This window comes from Mustela putorius, unplaced genomic scaffold (assembly GCF_011764305.1).
Source record: "Mustela putorius furo isolate JIRA1106 unplaced genomic scaffold, ASM1176430v1.1 tig00000095_pilon_pilon_pilon, whole genome shotgun sequence".
Classification (NCBI taxonomy): domain Eukaryota; kingdom Metazoa; phylum Chordata; class Mammalia; order Carnivora; family Mustelidae; genus Mustela; species Mustela putorius.
Genome location: NW_025421280.1, coordinates 34847677 through 34867682, shown reverse-complemented (window position 1 = coordinate 34867682; position 20006 = coordinate 34847677). Strand labels below are relative to the sequence as shown.

Below are 20006 nucleotides of genomic sequence, written 5' to 3'. Positions count from 1 at the left end.
TGTTGGTTACCAGGGAGAGGGAGGGTAATGTGGCTGGGACACCAACAAATGGATTGGCTATGGCACTGCTTTATTTCTTCACCTGGGTGAGAGGTATGTGTTTTACTATGCTACTATTTTTTTAAACCATAGATACATTTTATATACTACTTTGTAAGCATTTTAACAAGAGAACTTGTTAGGAAAGTTTTCATATTCCAGATTCTAAATACATCCTTCCACAGATTTCCTCCATATGTTGCAAACATCTGGACCATAAGGGGAGCCAGACCTAGGAGAAAGCCACCACGTGGAGGAATTAATGAAGCCTTACTGTCCCGTTCTTGTATATCTCTACTGCTGAAGTCTTTGCAATGAAAGAGAACTCTTTTTTTTTTTACAGCTTTACAGAGGTATAATTAGCACAACTGTATAAAGTTAAGGTGTATAATGTGATGACTCAATTTATATATGCACCATGCACTGAATGCAACAAGAAAGCTAACTAACACATCCATTACCTCATAACCCTCTTTATGTTTTGAGCATTGTAGAGTCAGAATTTCTTTTTCTTATTACAACCAAAGACCTTCTCACTGGTAAAATTTAATTAACTCCTAACATGCCAAACCACTAAGAAAGTCTAATAATACCATTTTATATGTCCTGGAATTGAATGTAGTGGTTGCTGATGTTGCCCTACACAGGTACACATTCCAGTGACTGGAATTAGTGATTACTGAATCAAGGTGTAAAATCTCAGCACCTGGGGGTGCCTGGGTGGCTCAGTGGGTTAAAGCCTCTGCCTTTGGCTCAGACCGTGATTCCAGGGTCCTGGGTTGGAGCCCCGAGTCGGGCTCTCTGCTCAGCAGGGAGCCTGCTTCCCTTCCTCTCTCTGCCTACCTCTCTGCCTACTTGTGATCTCTGTCTGTCAAATAAATAAATAAATCTTAAAAAAAAAATCTCAGCACCTGGCCTCCTAGTAGTTTCAACACCGGAGTGTGATTCTCATGACATGACCCTAGAATCAGGTAGACTCACAACATCCTCATTTAAATTCTTTCCCTGTTATGTCCACCTTATCCCACTTCTCTTCTGAAAACAAACCTCACAAAATCACTACTACAAGAACTCCTGACTCTGGTTCTGCTTTTAGGGACTCTGACTCAGAAACTGAGATTAGAGATTTGAAACCACTTGCTAAACACCACATTGCTGGATAAAGTGCAAATTAGTTTTCCACATCAAATTAAAATGCACATGGCCATTATGCAATCTTGTAATTTCAGAAGTTGATGATTCAAGAATCAGATATTCTGGCTCATTATGTATTTTTGTCACTTTGACTCATTCTAGAAACCAGTCCAATGCCAATGACACAATCACAGAAGAGGTGTCCTACTTGTAAGTTTCTTCAAGGCTCCCTTCATGTCCCTGTTCCTCAGGCTGTAGATGAAGGGGTTCATCATCTGAGGGACCACAGAGTACATCACTGAGGCCACTGCAGTGTTTCTGGAAGAGTTAGTGAAAGCAGAACTAATGTACACCCCCAAACCTGTCCCATAGAACAAAGACACAACTGACAGGTGAGACCCACAGGTGGAAAAAGCTTTATACTTTCCACCTGCTGATGGAATTCTCAAAACAGAGGACACTATCTGAGTGTAAGAGAAAATGATTCCACACAGAGGAATACCACCAAATATGCTCGTTGCAAAATATATCAGGATGTTATTGATGAGGGTATCAGAACATGCAAGCTGGATGACCTGAACAACTTCACAAAAGAAGAGAGGGATTTCAAGGTCTGTGCAGAAGGTCAGCTGTAACACCATCAGACTGTGCATCAGGGCATCCACAATGCTAAAGGAGAAGGAGAGTAGAACCAGCAGGCTACAGAGGCGGGAGTTCATAATGACTGTGTACCTCAGTGGATGACAAATGGCCACATAGCGGTCATAGGCCATTACTGCAAGAAGAAAACTTTCCAAACCACCAAAAACCAGGATAGAGTAGATCTGTGTGAGGCAGCCTGCATAAGTGATGCTCTGAATCTGTGCCTGGATGTTCACCAGCATCTTTGGGACGGTGGTTGTGCTTAAGCAGATGTCAGTAAAGGACAGGTTGGAGAGGAAGAAGTACATGGGGGTATGGAGGTGGGAGTCAGAGATGACAGCCAGGATCATGAGCAGGTTTCCCAGGATGGTGACCAGGTATATGGACAGAAACAGAATGAAGAGGAAGGGCTTCAATTCTGGGTCCTCTGTCACTTCCATAAGAAGGAATTCTGAAACCCCTGTTTTGTTTCTGAGTTCCATGATGTTGATGAATCTGACAGAGAAGGTGGAGTGACAGCACAATCAAATATGTATTTTCTAGATGAGCAGGAGAAGCACCACCAGAGACAAACACTGTCCTGGGATGGGATGGAGACTAGTAAAGAGGGACAAGAAGTAGGTGCCCTCAGGATGCCTGGGTGGCTCATTCAGTTAAGTGCCTCCCTTTGGCTCAGGACATGATCCCAGGGTCCTGAGATCAAGTCCCACATCAGGCTCCCTGTTCAGCAGGGTGTCTGCTTCTCCCTGTGCCTTGCTGCTCCCCACTGCTTCTGCTCTGTAGCACTCTCTCTCTCTCTCTGAAATATAAAATCTTTAAAAAAAGAAGTAGGTGCCTTCTGTATGTAGTTATTCTGTTCCTTTAACAAAAGCCTGAAGCTGATACAGCAGAGTGTCATCCACATTAATTTCCAAAAAGGCCAAGAGATGGCCTTTTTTTTTAAAAAAAATACACTATATATACTGTTCTGGTTACTTGAAACATTTGGTAATTTTATAAAGAGAAACAGACTGGGGATGCAGCTGAAGACTCGTCTGGCTCAGGAGGCAAGCAACTGAGATAATACATAAGTATGTCAAGAACCAGGAATATTTTATTGATGTACAATACACATAATAAAAATATACCATCTACAAATCTAAACAAAAAAAAAAAGAACTAGGAATGGGAAGATGAAGTGAAACTTACTAAACTTCCTGCCTCCCACAACCACCAGATTGCAAGTAAATGTCAGATAATTTTATAACAGCCATCCTGTTTTATAAAAATGTATTTCTACCCAGTAGGAAAATGGTCCTGGCAATAGTGTGTATAGTACAGTATGATATTAGTAAATCAGTAGTACTTGAGATTGGGGTAAAGTACAAGAAAACATGTGAAGAAGATGACATGCAGGAGGACCCTGGTGACATGGTTCTAATCATTTGATGCATGAAGTCTTCACAGCTTCCTCCGGATGGAACTGTAATAATATATCTACCCTCATTTCCAAACATTGACTAATGGACATCAGATTACCTGGTGGCCATCGTAGAATGATTTGACATTTTCTCTGAATGTACCAAATGGAAGATCAATACTCAGGAAGGGCAGAAAGACTGAGTAACCCTCAGGCTCCAGGGCAAGAAGGATCATCTATGAAATGAGGCTCAGGTGTACTACTTCTTTTCTGGAGAAGAACTGTTAAAGCAAGTGGTCACAGGCAGACTGCAGTGTCTGTATCCCTAGAGGTTCAACTTCCAGAGCTCCTCATTAGCCAAGCAATTTTATTGTCATTGTGATCCAGGGCAGTGCAAATCCTTCAAGGCCAAGACTCCAGAGGGAGGAATTCGGGATGACTGCTTTTCTGATTCTGAGGCTGGGTATATACCATTCACTATATAGTATGTATAAATAAATGGGAAAAAAAATCTTAAAATGTATATGGAATCACAAAAGACTCCAAGGAGTCAAAGCAATCTTGAACAAGAAAAACAAAGTAGGAGGCAATACACTTCCTTATATCAAGCTACATATGAAAACTATAGTAATCATAACAGTATAATACTGGCATAAAAGGGGGTGCCTGGGTGGCTCAGTGGGTTAAAGCCTCTGCCTTTGGCTTGGGTCATGATCTCATGGTCCTGCAATCAAGCCCCACATTGAGCCCCTGATGACTCTCTGCTCAGCAGGGAGTCTGCTTCCTCCCCTCTCTCTCTCTCTGCCTGCTTGTGATCTCTGTCTGTCAAATAAATAAATAAAATGTAAAAAAATACTGGCATAAAAGCAGACACAGAGCCCAATGGAATGGAATAGTGAGTCAATAAATAAACTGACACATATATAGTTAACTAATCTTTTACAAGGGTTCCAAGAATATTCAATAGGGAAGAGGTAGTCTCTTCAACAAATGGTATTAATAAAACTCAATGGGGAGCCTGCTTCTCCCTCTCCCTGCCCCCACTCATCCCCTCTCTCTCCCTTTCTCTCTCTCTCCTAAAATAAATAAAACCTTAAAAAAAAAGGAAAAGAAAAGAAAACTGGGTATCTACATGCACAGGAATGAAATTGGATACATATCTTACACGATACCAAAAAAAAAAAACAATTATGAAGTCATATAGTATTTGTCTTTCTCAGTCTGACATATTTCACTTAGCTTCATACCCTCTAGATCCATCCATGTTGTCTCAAATGGCACAATATCATCCTTTTTATGGTTGCCTAATATTCCATTGTATATGTATACCAAATCTTCCTTATCTTTTCTCATCTATTGATGGATGAGGAGGAGTGGGAGCTATGGGCTTCCAGTAATGAAATGAATAGGTAATGGGAATAAAAGGCACAGCATAAGGAATACAGTCAATGATACTGTAATAGCAATGTGTCGGGATAGGTGCCAGCTACACTTGTTGTGAACACAGCATAATGTAAAAACTTGTTGAATCAGCATGTTGTATGCCTGAAACTAACGTAGCACTGTGTGTCAACCTTACTCAAATACAAAAGGAAAAAGAAAAACAGCGAGATAGATATTTAAAAATCAACTTGAGTGGATTAAAGACTTAAACAGAAGATCTAAAATCATAAAACTCCTAGGATAAAACATAAGGAAAAAACTCCTTAACATGGTCTTGGCAATGTGTTTTTGGTATGACAGGAAAAGCACAGACAACATAAGAAAAAAAAATAAACAACTTGGACACATTGTACTAAAAACGTTGCACAGCATAAAGAAAGAAACAACAACATGAAAAGACAACCTACAAAATTGGATAAATATTTGCAAACCACACATCTGATGAGGAGCTAATATCCAAACTAAGAGCAAAAAAAATAAATAGCAACCCCATTTAAAAAAATGATGAAAGAAACTAAAAAGACATTTCTCCAAAGAAACATACTAATGGCCAACAAACATATGAAAAGATGTTCAAAATGACTAATCATCAGGGAAATGCAAATCAAAACCACAACGTGAAGTCACCTTACACATGTTAGGATGGCTACTGAAGGAGGAGAAGGGGAACAGGAAGAAAAGAGGAAGAAGAAGTGTTGTCAAGTGTATGGAGAAAGCAAAACCTGGTGCACTGTTGGTGGGATTTGTAAACTGGTAGAGCCCTATGGAAAACACTATGGAGATACCCCAAGAAGTTCAAAATATAACTACCATTTGAGCCAGCAATCCAACTTCCAGGTATATACTCAGGTGTATTGGAATCAGGATCTCAAAGAGATACCTGCACTCCCATGTTTGTTGCACAGCATCATTCACAATAACTAAGATATGAAACCGATCTAAATGTTTATTAATGCATGAACGGGTAAAGAAAATGAAAAAATATACAGTGGAAAAAAGACAGTCTCTTCAATAAGTGGTGCTGGGAAAACTAGGCAGCTATATCTAGAAGAATGAAACTCGACCATTCTCTTACACCGTACACAAAGATAAACTCAAAATGGGTAAAAGACCTCAATGTGAGGCAGGAATCCATCAGAATCCTAGAGGAGAATATAGGCAGTAATCTCTTCGATATCAGCCACAGCAACTTCTTTCAAGATATGTCTCCAAAGGCAAAGGAAAGAAATGTGACGATGAACTTTTGGGACTTCATCAAAGTCAAAAGCTTCTGCACAGCAAAGGAAACAGTCAACAAAACAAAGAGGCAACCCACGGAATGGGAGAAGATATTTGCAAATGACAGTACAGACAAAGGTTGATATCCAGGATCTATGAAGAACTCCTCAAACTCAACACACACAAAACAGATGATCATGTCAAAAAATGAGCAGAAGTCAAAATTAACAAAACAGGAAACAACATGTGTTGGAGAGGATGTGGAGAAAGGGGAACTCTCTTACACTGTTGGTGGGAATGCAAGTTGGTGCAGCCTCTTTGGAGAACAGTGTGGAGATTCCTCAATAAATTAAAAATAAAACTTCCCTATGACCCTGAAATTGCACTGCTGGGTATTTACCCCAAGGATACAGATGTCATGAAAAGAAGGCCATCTGTACCCCAATGTTTATAGCAGCAATGGCCACAGTCGCCAAACTATGGAAAGAACCAAGATGCCCTTCAACGGATGAATGGATAAGGAAGATGTGGTCCATATACATTATGGAGTATTATGCCTCCATCAGAAAGGATGAATACCCAACTTTTGTAGCAACATGGACGGGACTGGAAGAGATTATGCTGAGTGAAATCAGTGAAGCAGAGAGAGTCAATTATCATATGTTTTCACTTATTTGTGGAGCATAACAAATATCATGGAGGACAAGGGGTGTTATAGAGGAGAAGGGAGTTGGGGTAAATTGGAAGGGGAGGTGAATCATAAGAGACTATGGACTCTGAAAAACAATCTGAGGGGTTTGAAGTGGCGGGGGTGTGGGAGGTTGGGGTACCAGGTGGTGGGTATTATAGAGGGCACAGATTGCATGGAGCACTGGATGTGGTGAAAAAATAATAAATACTGTTTTTCTGAAAATAAATAAATTTTAAAAATTTTAAAAAATGGGCAGAAGATATGAAGAGACACTTCTCCAATGAAGACATACAAATGGTTATCAGACACATGAAAAAATGTTCATCATCACTAGTCCTCAGGGAGATTCAAATTGAACCACATTGAGATATCACCTTACACCAGTTAGAATGGCCAAAATTAGCAAGATAGGAAACAACATGTGTTGGAGGGGATGTGGAGAAAGGGGAACCCTCTTCCACTGTTGGTGGGAATGCAAGTTGGTGCAGCCACTTTGGAGAACAGTGTGGAGATTCCTCAAGAAATTAAAAATAGAACTTCCCTATGACCCTGCAATTGCACTCCTGGGTATTTACCCCAAAGATACAGATGTAGTGAAAATAAGGGCCATCTGTACCCCAATGTTTATAGCAGCAATGGCCATAGTCACCAAACTGTGGAAAGAACCAAGATGCCCTTCAATGGACTAATGGATAAGGAAGATGTGGTCCATATACACTATGGAGTATTATGCCTCCATCAGAAAGGATGAATACCCAACTTTTGTAGCAACATGGACGGGACTGGAGAGATTATGCTGAGTGAAATAAGTGAAGCAGAGAGAGTCAATTATCATATGGTTTCACTTATTTGTGGAGCATAACAAATATCATGGAGGACAAGGGGAGTTAGAGAGGACAAGGGGGTTGGGGGAAATTGGAAGGGGGGGTGAACCATGAGAGACTATGGACTCTGAAAAACAATCTGAGGGTTTTGAAGGGGCAGGGGGGTGGGAGGTTGGGGTACCAGGTGGTGGTTATTATAGAGAGCACGGATTGCATGGAGCACTGGGTGTGGTGCAAAAATAATGAATACTGTTATGCTGAACGTAAATAAAAAATAAATTTAAAAAAATGAGGTATATATTCACAACAGAATATTATTTAATCTTAAAAAAAAAAAGAGATCTTGCCATTTGTGACAACATGGATTGACCCAGAGGATATTATGCTAAGTGAAATAAGCCCAACAGGGAAAGACAAATGCTGTACGGTATGGCTTACATGTGGAATCTAAGATAGTCAAAGTCTTGGAAGCAGAGTCAAATGGTGGTTGCTACTGGCTTGGGAGAGAGGTAAATAGAGGGGTGATGGTCAAAGGGTACAAAGTTTCAGTTGTGCAAAATAAGTAAGTTCTGGAAATCTGCTCTATACCATAGTGCCTACAGCTAATAATAATGTACTGTACGTTTGAAATTTTCTAAGAGGGCATATCTTATAATTAAGTAGTCTCATCACAAAAATAATCATTAAAAAATAAGAGGGGGTGCCTGGGTGGCTCAGATGAGCCTTCAGCTCACGTCGTGATCTCCAAGTCTTGGGACTAAGCCCCATGTTGGGCTCCCAGCTCAGGGGCGAGCCTGCCTTCTCCCTCTCCCTCTGCCTCTCCCCCTGCTTGTGGTCTCTTTGTCTCTCTCTTTCTTAAAATGAATAAATAAAATATTTTAAAACATATAAATAATAAGAATGGGGATGAGAGGAAACTTTGGAAATGATGGATATGTCTATGGTCTTTATGGTGGTAATGGATTCTCAAGTATTAACACTTATCCCAAACTCATTGAGTTGTATATGTTACTTTGTACAACTTGTTTACATGCCAATCACATCTAAAATAAAGTGGCTTTTGTAAGTTAATTTAATCATGGTTGCACTATAAAAAATCCATCACAGAAGTTCAGATCCTCCTTTTTTTTTCCCCCCCTAATTGGGCCCCACTAAAGTTTGGGTCAGGCAGCTTTGGGGAGTGCCTCCTGAAGGTATTCAGAAGATAGGTACCGACTCCTATTTCCTGGGTTAAGATGATAGATATTTTATTTTATTTTATTTTATTTTTTCCATGTCCCAAAATTCATTGTTTATGCACTAGATTATTGACCTTGGATCCTTTCAAACAGGGGAGGCCTAATTGGCTCAGTCCTGGGTGTGTCCATGTATTACCTATAATTCTTATGAGGTATTGATTTAGAAAAATTCTCTAATGATTTAAGATTTGTATTTATTTGATAGAGAAAGATAAAGCACACAAGCAGGGGGAGCTGCAAACAGAGGGAGAGGGAGAAGCAGGCTCCCCACTAAGCAGGGAGCCTGATGTGGGACTCGATTCCAGGACCCCGAGATCATGACCCCAGCTGAAGGCAGATGACTAATGGACTGAGCCAACAAGGCACCCCTCTCTAATCATGTTTTAAAGGTAAATATCTCATCAGGGGTTGCCTGGCTGGCTCAGTTGATGGAGCATCGACTCTTTTTGATTTCCAGGCTGTGAATTTGAAACCCATGTTGGGTGTGAAGATTACTTTAAAGAAAAAAAAAAACACTCATCAGGATCCTAATGTTTAAAGATGACTAGTGGGGCACCTGGATGGCTCAGTCAGTTAGGCATCTGACTCTTGATTTCAGCTCAGGTCATGATCTCAGAGTCATGAGATCAAGCCCTGCATTGAGCTCCACACTCATAGTGGAGTCTGCTTGTCCCTCTCTCTTCTCCTGTGCGTTCTCTCTCTCTCTCTCTCTCTTTCTCATGGATAAATAAATAAAATCTTTTTAAAAAGAACAAAAAATAGATTCCGGAGGAGGAGTCAAGATGGCGGAGAAGTAGCAAGCTGAGACTGCTTCAGCTAGCCGGAGATCAGCTAGATAGCTTATCTAAAGATTGCAAACACCTGAAAATCCATCGGCAGATCGAAGAGAAGAAGAACAGCAATTCTGGAAACAGAAAAACAACCACTTTCTGAAAGGTAGGACCGGCGGAGAAGTGAATCCAAAGCGACGGGAAGATAGACCCCGGGGGGAGGGGCCGGCTCCCGGCAAGCGGCGGAGCAACCGCGCACAAAATCAGGACTTTTAAAAGTCTGTTCTGCTGAGGGACATCGCTCCAGAGGCTAAACCGGGGCGAAGCCCACGCGGGGTCAGCGTGGCCTCAGGTCCCGCAGGGTCACAGAAGGATCGGGGGTGTCTGAGTGTCGCAGAGCTTGCGGGTATTGGAACGGGAAAGCTGGCTACAGAGACAGAGCCGACAGTAAGCTCACAACTCGGTGTTACCTTGAACCGGTCGCAGGCTCGGTGAGCTCGGAGCGCGGCCGGAGGTCAGGCAGATGGGAGTAACTGGGCGCTGTTCTCTGAGGGCGCACTGAGGAGTGGGGCCCTGGGCTCTCGGCTCCTCTGGGCCGGAGACCAGGAGGCCGCCATTTGTATTCCCGTCCTCCAGAACTCTACAGAAAGCGCTCAGGGAACAAAAGCTCCTGAAAGCAAACCCGAGCAGATTACTCACCCCGGCCACGGGTAAGGGTGGTGTAATTCCGCCTGGGGCAAAGACACTTGAGAATCACTACAACAGGCCCCTCCCCCAGAAGATCAACAAGAAATCCAGCCGAGACCAAGTTCACCTACCAAAGAGTGCGGTTTCAATACCAAGGAGAGCAGCAGAATTCCAGAGGAGGAGAAAGCCAAGCACGGAACTCATGGCTTTTTTCCTGTGATTTTTTTTTAGTCTTGCAGTTAACTTAATTTTTTCTTTTTCATTTTTTTTTTTTTTTTATTCTCGCCTTCGGGTAAAAATTTTTTTTAACTGTTACCTTTTTCTTTTTTAACGATTTTTTACTAGTTTATCTAATATATATATTTTTTCTTTTTTACATTTTTCTTAGGTGTTTTCTTTTTTTAAAAATTCTTTTCTTTTTTTTTTCTTTCTTCCTTTTTGAACCTCTTTTTATCCCCTTTCTCCCCACTCACGATTTTGGATCTCTTCGAATTTGGTTAAAGCATATTTTCCTGGGGTTGTTGCCACCTTTTTAGTATTTTACTTGCCCCTTCATTTACTCTTATCTGGACAAAATGACAAGACGTAAAAATTCAACACAAAAAAAAGAACAAGAGGCAGTACCGAAGGCTAGGGACCTAATCAATACAGACATTGGTAATATGTCAGATCTAGAGTTCAGAATGACAATTCTCAAGGTTCTAGCCGGGCTCGAAAAAGGCATGGAAGATATTAGAGAAACCCTCTTGAGAGATATAAAAGCCCTTTCTGGAGAAATAAAAGAACTAAAATCTAACCAAGTTGAAATCAAAAAAGCTATTAATGAGGTGCAATCAAAAATGGAGGCTCTAACTGCTAGGATAAATGAGGCAGAAGAAAGAATTAGTGATATAGAAGACCAAATGACAGAAAATAAAGAAGCTGAGCAAAAGAGGGACAAACAGCTACTGGACCACGAGGGGAGAATTTGAGAGATAAGTGACACCATAAGACGAAACAACATTAGAATAATTGGGATTCCAGAAGAAGAAGAAAGAGAGAGGGGAGCAGAAGGTATACTGGAGAGAATTATTGGGGAGAATTTCCCCAATATGGCAAAGGGAATGAGCATCAAAATTCAGGAGGTTCAGAGAATGCCCCTCAAAATCAATAAGAATAGGCCCACACCCCGTCACCTAATAGTAAAATTTACAAGTCTCAGTGACAAAGAGAAAATCCTGAAAGCAGCCCGGGAAAAGAAGTCTGTATCATACAATGGTAAAAATATTAGATTGGCAGCTGACTTATCCACAGAGACCAGGCAGGCCAGAAAGAGCTGGCATGATATTTTCAGAGCACTAAACGAGAAAAACATGCAGCCAAGAATACTATATCCAGCTAGGCTATCATTGAAAATAGAAGGAGAGATTAAAAGCTTCCAGGACAAACAAAAACTGAAAGAATTTGCAAATACCAAACCAGCTCTACAGGAAATATTGAAAGGGGTCCTCTAAGCAAAGAGAGAGCCTACAAGTGGTAGATCAGAAAGGAACAGAGACCATATACAGTAACAGTCACCTTACAGGCAATACAATGGCACTAAATTCATATCTCTCAATAGTTACCCTGAATGTGAATGGGCTAAATGCCCCTGTCAAAAGACACAGGGTATCAGAATGGATAAAAAAAAAAACCCATCTATATGTTGCCTCCAAGAAACTCATTTTAAGCCCGAAGACACCTCCAGATGTAAAGTGAGGGGGTGGAAAAGAATTTACCATGCTAATGGACAACAGAAGAAAGCAGGAGTGGCAATCCTTATATCAGATCAATTAGATTTTAAGCCAAAGACTATAATAAGAGATGAGGAAGGACACTATACCATACTCAAAGGGTCTGTCCAACAAGAAGATCTAACAATTTTAAATATCTATGCCCCCAACGTGGGAGCAGCCAACTATATAAACCAATTAATAACAAAATCAAAGAAACACATCAACAATAATACAATAATAGTAGGGGACTTTAACACTCCCCTCACTGAAATGGACAGGTCATCCAAGCAAAAGATCAGCAAGGAAATAAAGGCCTTAAATGACACACTGGACCAGATGGACATCACAGATATATTCAGAATATTTCATCCCAAAGCAACAGAATACACATTCTTCTCTAGTGCACATGGAACATTCTCCAGAATAGATCACATCCTCGGTCCTAAATCAGGACTCAACCGGTATCAAAAGATTGGGATCATTCCCTGCATATTTTCAGACCACAATGCTCTAAAGCTAGAACTCAACCACAAAAGGAAGTTTGGAAAGAACCCAAATACATGGAGACTAAACAGTATCCTTCTAAAGAATGAATGGGTCAACCGGGAAATTAAAGAAGAATTGAAAAAAATCATGGAAACAAATGATAATGAAAATACAACGGTTCAAAATCTGTGGGACACAACAAAGGCAGTCCTGAGAGGAAAATATATAGCGCTACAAGCCTTTCTCAAGAAACAAAGAAAGGTCTCAGGTACACAACCTAACCCTACACCTAAAGGAGCTGGAGAAAGAACAAGAAAGAAACCCTAAGCCCAGCAGGAGAAGAGAAATCATAAAGATCAGAGCAGAAATCAATGAAATAGAAACCAAAAAAACAATAGAACAAATCAACGAAACTAGGAGCTGGTTCTTTGAAAGAATTAATAAAATTGATAAACCCCTGGCCCGACTTATCAAAAAGAAAAAAGAAAGGACCCAAATAAATAAAATCATGAATGAAAGAGGAGAGATCACAACTAACACCAAAGAAATACAAACTATTATAAGAACATACTATGAGCAACTCTACGGCAATAAATTTGACAATCTGGAAGAAATGGATGCATTCCTAGAAACATATAAACTACCACAACTGAACCAGGAAGAAATAAAAAGCCTGAACAGACCCATAACCAGTAAGGAGATTGAAACAGTCATTAAAAATCTCCAAACAAACAAAAGCCCAGGGCCAGACGGCTTCCCGGGGGAATTCTACCAAACATTTAAGGAAGAACTAATTCCTATTCTCCTGAAACTGTTCCAAAAAATAGAAATGGAAGGAAAACTTCCAAACTCATTTTATGAGGCCAGCATCACCTTGATCCCAAAACCAGACAAGGATCCCACCAAAAAAGAGAGCTATAGACCGATATCCTTGATGAACACAGATGCGAAAATACTCAACAAAATACTAGCCAATAGGATTCAACAGTACATTAAAAAGATTATTCACCACGACCAAGTGGGATTTATTCCAGGGCTGCAAGGTTGGTTCAACATCCGCAAATCAGTCAATGTGATACAACACATCAATAAAAGAAAGAACAAGAACCATATGATACTCTCAATAGATGCTGAAAAAGCATTTGACAAAGTACAACATCCCTTCCTGATCAAAACTCTTCAAAGTGTAGGGATAGAGGGCACATACCTCAATATCATCAAAGCCATCTATGAAAAACCCACCGCAAATATCATTCTCAATGGAGAAAAACTGAAAGCTTTTCCGCTAAGGTCAGGAACACGGCAGGGATGTCCATTATCACCACTGCTATTCAACATAGTACTAGAGGTCCTAGCCTCAGCAATCAGACAACAAAAGGAAATTAAAGGCATCCAAATCGGCAAAGAAGAAGTCAAATTATCACTCTTCGCAGATGATATGATACTGTATGTGGAAAACCCAAAAGACTCCACTCCAAAACTGCTAGAACTTATACAGGAATTCAGTAAAGTGTCAAGATATAAAATCAATGCACAGAAATCAGTTGCATTTCTCTACACCAACAGCAAGACAGAAGAAAGAGATATTAAGGAGTCAATCCCATTTACAATTGCATCCAAAACCATAAGATACCTAGGAATAAACCTAACCAAAGAGACACAGAATCTATACTCAGAAAACTATAAAGTACTCATGAAAGAAATTGAGGAAGACACAAAGAAATGGAAAAATGTTCCATGCTCCTGGATTGGGAGAATAAATATTGTGAAAATGTCTATGCTACCTAAAGCAATCTACACATTTAATGCAATTCCTATCAAAGTACCATCCATCTTTTTCAAAGAAATGGAACAAATAATGCTAAAATTTATATGGAACCAGAAAAGACCTCGAATAGCCAAAGGGATATTGAAAAAGAAAGCCAACGTTGGTGGCATCACAATTCCGGACTTCAAGCTCTATTACAAAGCTGTCATCATCAAGACAGCATGGTACTGGCACAAAAACAGACACATAGATCAATGGAACAGAATAGAGAGCCCAGAAATAGACCCTCAAATCTATGGTCAACTCATTTTCGACAAAGCAGGAAAGAATGTCCAATGGAAAAAAGACAGCCTCTTCAATAAATGGTGCTGGGAAAATTGGACAGCCACATGCAGAAAAATGAAATTGGACCATTTCCTTACACCACACACAAAAATAGACTCAAAATGGATGAAGGACCTCAATGTGCGAAAGGAATCCATCAAAATCCTTGAGGAGAACACGGGCAGCAACCTCTTCGACCTCAGCCGCAGCAACATCTTCCTAGGAACAACGCAAAAGGCAAGGGAAGCAAGGGAAAAAATGAACTATTGGGATTTCATCAAGATCAAAATCTTTTGCACAGCAAAGGAAACAGTTAACAAAATCAAAAGACAACTGACAGAATGGGAGAAGATATTTGCAAACGACATATCAGATAAAGGACTAGTGTCCAGAATCTATAAAGAACTTAGCAAACTCAACACCCAAAGAACAAATAATCCAATCAAGAAATGGGCAGAGGACATGAACAGACATTTCTGCAAAGAAGACATCCAGATGGCCAACAGACACATGAAAAAGTGCTCCATATCACTCGGCATCAGGGAAATACAAATCAAAACCACAATGAGATATCCCCTCACACCAGTCAGAATGGCTAAAATCAACAAGTCAGGAAATGACAGATGCTAGCGAGGATGCGGAGAAAGGGGAACACTCCTACACTGTTGGTGGGAATGCAAGCTGGTGCAGCCACTCTGGAAAACAGCATGGAGGTTCCTCAAAATGTTGAAAATAGAACTGCCCTATGACCCAGCAATTGCACTATTGGGTATTTACCCTAAAGATACAAATGTAGTGATCCAAAGGGACACGTGCACCCGAATGTTTATAGCAGCAATGTCCACAATAGCCAGACTATGGAAAGAACCTAGATGTCCATCAACAGATGAATGGATCAAGAACATGTGGTATATATACACAATGGAATATTATGCAGCCATCAAAAGAAATGAAATCTTGCCATTTGCGACAACATGGATGGAACTAGAGCGTATCATGCTTAGCGAAATAAGTCAAGCAGAGAAAGACAAGTATCATATGATCTCCCTGATATGAGGAAGTGGTGATGCAACATGGGGGCTTAAGTGGGTAGGAGAAGAATCAATGAAACAAGATGGGATTGGGAGGGAGACAAACCATAAGTGACTCTTAATCTCACAAAACAAACTGAGGGTTGCTGGGGGGAGGGGGTTTGGGAGAACGGGGTGGTATTATGGACATTGGGGAGGGTATTTGCTTTGGTGAGTGCTGTGAAGTGTGTAAATCTGGTAATTCACAGACCTGTACCCCTGGGGATAAAAATATATGTTTATAAAAAATAAAAAAATTTAAAAAAAAAAGAACAAAAAATAAAATAAAGATGAATAGCAATATAAAAACTCTGCTTCACCAATGAGGAAATCTGAGCCATGCATGGAGTTGTGAAAATAAGCAACTATATCAGAAATGATAATTTGGACTCAGAAACACCTGAGTTTATTCCAGGTTTCAGCACATACTTTGGAAATAAGGAGATGTTTACAACTAGAAAACATCACCCAACATAGTGCTTCACATATAGGATCTTCTTACTACTGCCTATCAGAATTTGTTTATGGAGGTGCTCCTGGGTGGCTCAGTCAATTAAGTGTCTAACCCTTGATTTCAGCTCAAGTTATGACCTCAGGGTTGTGAGACTGAGCCAAACACTGGCTTCACACTGGGCAAGAACCCTGCTTGGGATTCTCTCTTTCCCTCTTCCTCTGCCCCTCAATCCCTCTATCTCTCTCCCTTAAGGAAAAAAAGAAGTTTATGGCATGACAGTGACTGGACAAACATGCATGGTTCATTATAGTGAGGGAAGTGAGGAATGGGACAAAAAAAGGGAGAGAAAGAAAGAAAAATCCTGGCAAGGTAACAATTTTCAAGAAGGAATTTATGTGATAAAACTCCCATTGTAGGGCGCCTGGGTGGCTCAGTGGGTTAAGCCGCTGCCTTCGGCTCAGGTCATGATCTCAGGGTCCTGGGATGGAGGCCCGCATCGGGCTCTCTGCTCAGCAGGGAGCCTGCTTCCTCCTCTCTCTCTGCCTGCCTCTCTGCCTGCTTGTGATCTCTCTCTGTCAAATAAATAAATAAAATCTTACAAAAAAAAAAAAAACTCCCATTGTAAATCTTGCTCATATATAGAAGCAGAGAGAGGACACAAACCTTGGTACATTTCACTCTGGTTCATTGACTTTCACCCCTTTGCTATATTCCCCTGTCTTACAACATCACTAGTTATTTCCTCTTGAAGGAATAGGCATTTTTTATTGTGACATACAGACACATGCACCTGCATATACACGCACACAAATACACATACTTGTGTCTGTGTGTAAACAATTTACTACAAGGCCAAGAGACCCAACCACCTAAAGACTGTGGTTTCCTCTGGGAAAGGAAGGACAGGAATGGAGAAAAACAAAAATAGAATGCTGTCTCTAAGAAAACTATTTTATTACTTTAAGAAGAAAACTATTATGACAAATATAAAAATGTATTAATTCCAGACACAGATACACGAGTACCTGTCCTGATATTCTGTATTAGTCTCCATTTTTATTTTTAAAAAGACTTTATTTATTTATTTGACAGAGAGAGACACAGTGAGAATGGAAACCCAAGCGGGGGTAGTGGGAGAGGAAAAAGCAGGCTTCCTGCAAAGCAAGGAGCTTAACGCAGGGCTCGATCCCAGGACCCTGGAATTATGACCTGAACCAAAGGCAGATGCTTAACAACTGAGCCACCCAGGTGCCCCTAGTCTCTGTTTTTAAATATTATAAGGTTACTGAAGAAGGGCCAGCACGAGAAAGATAGCTTTATAGGATTTTCCCTTGTCCATTTCCTGTTCCAGAGTCCTCAAAGACAGGCACCAGGACCCAAACCAAGGACCATCCCTACAAAGGAGTATTAAAAAACAGACACAGAGGAACAAATATGTGCTAACCTCCTACCTCAATTCTGTGCCCAGAAATTCAACATTTTAGAGAATTCTAGAACTTTCTATAAAATTGTACGAGGGAAATTTTCTCCTGAGGATGGAAAAGGTCTCTAGAACTTTGGGTTCAGAGTAGAAAACGAGACTTATTAGGTATTGCTGCAAAAGTACATATTTATATCAGATGATGAACAATGAGGCACTCCACAGATGAATAAGATCAGGTCATCTCCACCATGTTCTCACTCACAGACCCAAATGGACTGCCCCTTCCTATCTGAAAACCATATACTTGGGAACTTCAGGTTACCTGGGTGCCGTATCTAAGAAATGATACCCAATTCTCCCTTTGATACTTCCCATGGAGAATGAAAACACAGCTCAAAGCACTAGGCCATTATACAAAATGATGGTCCTTGAGAAAAGGCTCAAGTGTGCTGCCTAGTGACCTGAACAGAGTGGCCACAGGAAGACAATTTGCAGTCTCTGTGGTTCTTCGGGGTTTAGTATCCAAAGTTCCTCATTAGTCACATTCCCTTACTATCATGCAGATCCCCAGGTAGTAAGAATCTTTAAGGAACAAGGCTTAGAGAAGGAAAACCGTAAAACTGGCTAACTCTTGGGAGCCTGTGTGGCTCAGTGGGTTAAGCCTCTGCATTTGGCTCAGGTCATGATCTCAGGGTCCCGGGATCGAGCCCCAGATTAGGCTCTCTGTTCAACCGGGACTCTGTGTCCTACTCTCTCTCTCTCTGCCTCTCTGCCTACTTGTGATCTCTGTGTCAAATAAATAAATAAAATATTTTTTGAAAAAAGAAAAACACAGTAGCTAACCCCCTCATCCCAGGAGGCCAAAAGTATTAAATTCTTCCCCATCCACCTATTTATTTTCATATCTATTTCAAATTCCTTTTATACACAGATGCAGTTCCCTTCTGTAATTTTATTCTCGTCTTGTTTCCTAAGGTACATTCAAAGGTACTCGTTACAGCAACAACCTAAGGACAACAGACAGGACATGTAAGCTCAAAAGCATAGTTTATTACATGGCGATAGATGATAGATAGATAGATAGATAGATGATAGATAGATAGGTAATACAGGTCATCTATAAAATGCATGTGGTGATATGCATGATAATTAAGCAGATATATTAAATAAAGCAAATAAAAGCAAATTCTAAGGACTAATTCTATGTATGGTGCATTGTATTCTTTTTCTACATATGATACTCAACAGTTTATTTTTATAATAAATGTTAACAATATATTTTATGTAAACTAGTATATTAATTCAATATATAAGCCATATAAAATTATTAGTGAGATATTTTACTTTTATCCTCTTTGAAATCCAATGTAGATATTAAACCTCGGCACCTGTCTGAGTGCAGACCACCATTCTTCATGTGCTTAGCAGCCACATGTGTGCAGTGGCTCCCCCAAGGGACGGCACAGCCTGAGAGCCTTGACCTGTACAGTCAATCATTTCTCGTGTAGTCCCTATAATCAAAATGAACTGTGCATTGAAAGGAAGCCTCAGCAAAAAGAAAAAATGGGAGATTAGGAGGCTCAAAACTCTTGTCCTCTCAAAATAACACTGAAAAAAAAACAAGCAGAAGTGTCAGAACTGACTTTGTCAGAACTCCTGAAAACACCCCAAATTTAGAGCAACAACGTAAATGCTGAATCAAGGAATAAGTGACTTCAAAATGGCAGGAAAGTTATGTGACATTTTTACCTGCCCTTTCCCCTCCCTTTTCCTGGCATGGCAATACTTAGTATGAAAATGTATGATCAGGATTAGACTCTGGTCCAGGTGTTCGTTTTTTTTTTAATTAATTTTTTATTTTTTATAAACATAATTTTTATCCCCAGGGGTACAGGTCTGTGAATCACCAGGTTTACACACTTCACAGCACTAACCAAAGCAAATACCCTCCCCAATGTCCATAATCCCACCCCCTTCTCCCAAACCCCCTCCCCCCAGCAACCCTCAGTTTGTTTTGTGAGATTAAGAGTCACTTATGGTTTGTCTCCCTCCCAATCCCATCTTGTTTCATTGATTCTTCTCCTAACCACTTAAGCCCCCATGTTGCCTCACCACTTACTCATATCAGGGAGATCATATGATACTTGTCTTTCTCTGCTTGACTTATTTCGCTAAGCATGATACGCTCTAGTTCCATCCATGTTGTCGCAAATGGCAAGATTTCATTTCTTTTGATGGCTGCATAATATTCCATTGTGTATATATACCACATGTTCTTGATCCATTCATCTGTTGATGGACATCTAGGTTCTTTCCATAGTCTGGCTATTGTGGACATTGCTGCTATAAACATTCGGGTGCACGTGTCCCTTTGGATCACTACATTTGTATCTTTAGGGTAAATACCCAATAGTGCAATTGCTGGGTCATAGGGCAGTTCTATTTTCAACATTTTGAGGAACCTCCATGCTGTTTTCCAGAGTGGCTGCACCAGCTTGCATTCCCACCAACAGTGTAGGAGTGTTCCCCTTTCTCCGCATCCTCGCTAGCATCTGTCATTTCCTGACTTGTTGATTTTAGCCATTCTGACTGGTGTGAGGGGATATCTCATTGTGGTTTTGATTTGTATTTCCCTGATGCCG

General features: G+C 40.5%; 1 protein-coding gene across 1 annotated transcript; it reads right to left on the bottom strand.

Moving 5' to 3' along the window:
• Window positions 1–1361: 1361 nt before the first annotated feature.
• Window positions 1362–2315, bottom strand: LOC101688922 (olfactory receptor 7G2-like). The gene has a single exon (XM_004771765.3). It carries the CDS (start codon window positions 2295–2297, stop codon window positions 1362–1364), a length of 936 nt encoding a protein of 311 aa, XP_004771822.1. The 5' UTR covers window positions 2298–2315.
• Window positions 2316–20006: the final 17691 nt, after the last annotated feature.